The sequence below is a fragment of the Odontomachus brunneus genome, unplaced genomic scaffold, assembly GCF_010583005.1.
Source record: "Odontomachus brunneus isolate Ranch 3 - 2012 unplaced genomic scaffold, Obru_v1 Obru_scaffold_030, whole genome shotgun sequence".
Taxonomy (NCBI): Eukaryota; Metazoa; Arthropoda; class Insecta; order Hymenoptera; family Formicidae; genus Odontomachus; species Odontomachus brunneus.
Window position 1 is genome coordinate 1,881,547 of NW_022639480.1, and position 5,632 is coordinate 1,887,178.

The 5,632-nt window shown below is 41.2% G+C and overlaps 1 protein-coding gene across 3 annotated transcripts in view; it reads right to left on the reverse strand.

Annotated features, from left to right (window-relative positions):
• Positions 1-661: 661 nt before the first annotated feature.
• LOC116843173 (transcription factor SOX-9-like) overlaps positions 662-5,632 on the reverse strand; it is a 14,519-nt gene continuing 9,548 nt past the window's right edge. For all 3 annotated transcript variants that reach the window (XM_032813351.1, XM_032813350.1, XM_032813349.1), the window contains 3 exons: positions 1,874-2,207; positions 1,430-1,728; positions 662-1,211 (listed from right to left, as the gene is read on the reverse strand). In XM_032813351.1, coding sequence (XP_032669242.1) covers positions 947-1,211; positions 1,430-1,728; positions 1,874-2,207 — 898 coding nt within the window. In that variant the 3' untranslated portion in view covers positions 662-946. The remainder of the gene's footprint in view (positions 1,212-1,429; positions 1,729-1,873; positions 2,208-5,632) is intronic.

The window sequence follows — 5,632 nt, forward strand, 5'->3', positions numbered from 1 at the left end:
GCACTCGCGCCGGGGCACCGTGTATATCGAGCGGCCTGTTTGTTTGGCCTGAAATTCTGCGCTTTGGAATGGCCGGCTGTCATGGAATGATGTCATGGTGAGTAGCGGCGGCCGCGCCTCGTCCACATAGTAGAGACTCTCGAGTGGTAGAATGGCCAATTCGACGTTCCCAGTCGAGTGAAATTTCCATAACGCATTCATTTCTCGGATTGAAAACGATTAAACATTCAAGTGATGTCTTGATAAGTGCGACAAACCTTTTGCACCAATCTAGTACTGATTAATGCGCAGTGAATTTTAATATTTTGTTAAAACAGCAACTCGACGAATAATTTGCACGGAAAAAAAGTCTCTGATATTTTATAAATCTAATATTTTATAAACGAAAAACAAAATTGGCTATCAGATCCTAGACTCGTAAGTCTCTAGTAGATTAGTTCGGACTAGCGCGCAACCGCGAACTTTCACTTTCCTCGATCAAGTCGGGCGAGGAAAGACATTTGTGACGAATTTTATTCATTAACGCGTCTTCCAGAATATATTCACAATAATACATAAATGCTACATTATGCTCTTTATACTCTTTGCTCTACAAAATGCGCGATTCGACGCAACAAACCCCTTTTTATTTGGCTTTTCTTCATTACTTTTGAAATCGATCTTTACGAGTTTGTGCTATAATCGGTACGCGACACTTGGTACGCGAAATTAGAGCATTAAGGCTTTAGCTTTGGTCGCAAATTTCCAAAAAAAAAGAACGATACTTTGAAGTGTTACATACTTCTCTCTCTTCAAACTCGCGTGTTATCAAATACTAGAGATAACGCTAGATTTGGACTTTTAGCGAATTTGGCATGCATTTCCCCATCTCGAATTTTAGAAATGCGCGTTTCCGATGAGTCCGCGCTGCGGTAAAATAACGAGCCGTCGTTTACTTCGCATCGGTCTACATGTAATTTGGCCACGTCTCGATACCGGGCACGTAGCGGTGATACTGCGCGTAGGGTGTGGACACGTGCGAATGTGCCATCTGCGTGGTCGCGTGTGAGTGATGCGCGTTATGAGCGGCGGATATATACTGGACCGGTGGAAGAGGCGGCTGCAATTCGTGATACCTCACCATCTCCTGCGTCCTGTCGTCCCAGGACACCTCCGCGACCGCCTGTTCCGAACAGTGACGTTTCATCGGTCTCTCGATCTCTTCCTCGTACCTGGAAACGGAGATGTATCCCGGCATCTCGTAAATCGCGAGAGAAACGCAGAATATTACTCATTCAAACCGGCGGCATTTACATTGAATATTCACTTTTCATTATAATAGTCTCGCAAAATTTGTCCTTTCGCATTATCAACATCTATATTTGTGTGTTTCTTTTCTCATCTCAAGTGCTTCCGAAACGCCACTAACGTAATGACACAACGATCTCACCTGTTGAGTAACCATTGCGAGGAGGTGGTGACTTGCACGGGTGGATACTGATGTATCGGTGCGGTTTGAGGGGGTAGATACTGATCGAGTTCGTTGCTCTCCACCTCGCACTCCTGAAAATTCACCGGGAGATTCAGACCGAGCCCGCCCAACGTGCCGAGACCGTTTTCTTCACCGGGCAGGCCGTCTCCAACCTCGATGTATCGAAGATCGACGGCGGGCTGATGCGGCGACTCGCTCGACGGCGTGCTCACCAACTCCTGATAGTATACGGTGTTGTTCTGCTGAAGCTGATTGTTCTACGCATCAAGAATTTTCATATCGCGCGACATTGATAATTAGCCAATAATTCATAATCAAAGAACGCATCCAGTCATTGGATATATCGAATTTTTTTTCCTTTTCAGTTGCTTTCTACTACATATTCAAACACAAAGGACACACCTGATTGACATAGTGTTGTCCTCTCGGAGTTGTAGGTGGTGTCGGTGGTGAGAGACCCTGACCGGGTGTCGTAGGTGGCGAAGAGCTCACACCGCTCTGTGGTGAATTAGGTCCTTGAACGCCTCGAGGACTCATATCCTCCTGCTTCAACGATCTGGACACGCTGAACGTCACGTTGCTCTGATTTCGCGAGGGTGAACTCTCGCGACCGGAAGGTCCGTTCTGTTTCCGACGCCGGGGCTGGTACTTATAATCGGGATGCTCGCGTTTGTGGATCACGCGCAGGCGATCGGCCTCCTCGATGAAGGGTTTCTTATCGTTGTCGGAAAGGAGCCTGCAATCGGTCGCGTGATCAAAATTTTTAATTGTATCAGGCGACAAGATTCTTTGAATTCCTGATCACGTTACATTGGATGAATTTAACGATATTTCTCACGATGCCCAGCTGCATAAAATTTTCTGAGTGACGAGTATATTGCACATATTTTGCGCCCAAACGAAGATCGAAATGGATTGAAAATAAGTATTTTATTAAATTTATCAGAAACGAAAAATTTTGCTGAAAAAGTCACTCATCGGACACTCTATAGAGATTTTACATTCTATAGAGATTCGAAGAAGAAGTCAGGTGAAACCTTTTCCGATTAGGCCGACTTGAGCCCGTACTTGAGTGACTCGAAGCGTCGAAGGAAACATTTTCACGTTACATATCCCGATAAATCCGTGGGGCAATTTTCACGAAGTCGTAAAGTCTGTCGTCGTTTCGGCATGATTCACGTTTCTCTCGCGCATAACTTAGACGTGCGCCGCAGCAGCCGGTCCCGCTACTCGGCATCAGAAGAGGCTCGAACGAGAGCACCGTTTCCATCGGCGTCTGATACTCTCGAGGAGTCGAAATGGGAGGTCTGGTTAGTGTTTCTGGACGCGTTAAGTTCCAAAGGCGCTCACGCGTACGTCCGCCTTCGGCGGACGCGACGGCTCGACGTGCGACTCGGTGCGTTATGGTCCTTAATGCTCTGTGTTTATATTCCCACTGGGCTCGTAAAGCCCGCTGCCGATAAGGTTTTCCGGTGTAATAGCGCGTCCGAGAGATCTCGAGGATTTCCATTATATTACACCACCGATGATGTATATCTACGCGAGCCACGGCACTCGCATTTCTCACTCTTAAAGATGTGTCGCGTTTGGCTTTTTATTTATTTTTCTCCTTAAACTTTATCCGTAAATTTTATCTGTTGCTAATATTAGTCTTTAACTGTATGATATTTAATGAAGCTTTCGAACTATTATCTAAAATATTCGCAAACTCGGAATTTAAATTCCACGACAGGAAGCTAAGCACTCGGACGTTTTGACATACGTTGAAGACGCGTATCTCGAGCTTAACCGACGACGTTTTGTCACTGACAGAAAGAGAAAGAGAACGACAGGCAAAGAGAACGAAAGAGAGATGAAAAGAGAAAACCCATCTGGTCAATGGACTCTGCCATGAGCTTTTTTTCGCTGGTGGGTGACGACGATAGCGAGAGAGCCGTCGCAGCCTCCCTTTTTCTTCGCCAGATGCAACGCAGGGTCGGCCAATTTAGATCTGCCTGTCGCTGTATCTACGACTCGTTACTCGTATGTATCAAATTTTGTCCCATAAGGTTCTACGAGGAGCGACATTTACACGATCGAAGGTCGCGATCTCGATGAATCTCTCTCATCGTGGTATTCTGATTGAATCACCGCGCCTATCACCTTTCAATAATGCCTAGCAACAAATTTATAAATCATCATTCGACGTCTCCAAAATGTTCCGAATCAGGTTGTCGGAACGGCGATTAACTGTTGTGTATTTAACACAATATATATTTTGAAATGTGAAGAAATTCTATTTGCAACGCGCGCAATTCGGATTTGGTTAGATGGTGTGTGTAGATACTTTGTAACGTAGCCCGTAAGTTTAGAATGATTTTAGTGTATTGATTTAAGTATAAGGGGAGCGAGAGCGGATCAAATAGAGGGACAATGAAGTAGGTATGAATATATAGATAGTGTATAAGTGAAGACGATACAAGGCATTAAGAAAAGCAGGTTTTGTAGTGGAAAAAGCGCATAGGTAATAGAAATAGTGTCATAAACAATGGGTAGTCAGAATAGCGTAGGTAAGACAGGCAGGCTAAAATTAGTATGGTAACGCAGTGAAAATTATCGATAGAGGAAATGTACAATAGTTGGTAACAGAGGACAGAAGTACACAAGAGATGGAGCAAGAAAAGAATGTAAGAAATGAAGAGGAAAGATTTGGTCATCTGATGAAATAAGAAAGCAATATAAAGGTATACGGAGAAAGACGGACATAAAGAACCAGGTGCTGTGTAAGTAAGAAAGGTGAAGTGCAATGAATAAAAGAATGATTATAAGAAGTCTTTTTTGGCAATATAAGCTAAAGGAGATACATAGGAAATAAAATAAAATCACTTTACGAAGTTAATAGGAAATAGAGTGTCAAAGAGAATGAAACTAACAAAATATAGAAGGAAATTGAGGGAAAAGAGGATAAAAAGAAAATAAAAAGAACAATGAAAAGAATGGATAGGAAAAAGAAGGATAGATATGTGCAGCTGAAAGAAAGGATATATATATATATATATATATATATATATATATATATATATATATATATATAAGTTGTTTCTTTACTTTCGCTCACGAAGAACATAGCGTTATCCCTTATGAAAACTTGAATCGAAAAGTCCTGAACCATTTTTGTCTTTAATGCTTAACGAAGCAGATATTCTTTAATAAATTCCAGCAAATCCGCACAGTCCTTTAAAAGTATACATGCGCAAAGACATATCAGGAGTTCTTATGCCGCTTTCTCGATTGTTATATTCTCCTGATACAAATTTACGATTTTTAAAATTCCAGATTATGATGCGCAAGGAGATATCAGGAGTTCTCGTGTCATTTTCTTTATTGTTATACAGAGTGTTTCATTTTGATCGTCTTAGGTTAATATCTCAGAAATAGTACATTTTAGAAAAAAATGCTTTAGACAAAAGTTGTAAGGTGCGATGGGGAACATAAGAAGATACCATTGTTTTGACCTAAAGTGGCGTCACCAAGATCAGTTCAAGGTCAACTTTGCTTTTTTAAACATAAATATGTATTGTTTATTACGGAATTTTATTTTGCCTAAAGAAGCAAACAACTTTTGTTTGAAAAATTTTTTCATACGACCTCTATTTTCTAAAATATTTACGGAAATATCTACAAAATTATTGGTTTCAGTAAATTTTTTACTCGAATTATATCAACTTTACCGAAAAATAGTAAAGAGATTGTGAAAGAAGATTATAAAGATATTTAGGTAACAAAAATAATATTGTAAAGCCATTTAGAGAAAGCAATGTAACTATAGAGATGTTAAATAACTAGAAACGAAGAATGAGTATGATTGAGGAATATAAATATTAAAACCAAATTTCCTTCTGGAGTACTATGTAAGCTGAAGGAAAATATACTAATACTGCAACGCGCAATTCTAAGATATAGTAAAAATATATTTATAAATAAATGAACTACACCCAAGACTCCAGTCACATCCGAAAGTGTAATTTACATCTTTACTCGAAATCGATAGTGCGCTACCGCTTTCCTCGGAAAGATCATTCCTCGTAGAAAACTCGGTTATACGGAGCAATAGTTTCTTCCGGGGAGATAAAACGGATTTACCTGTTCTCGTCACGCGCTATTTGCGAGAGGGCCCGAGGA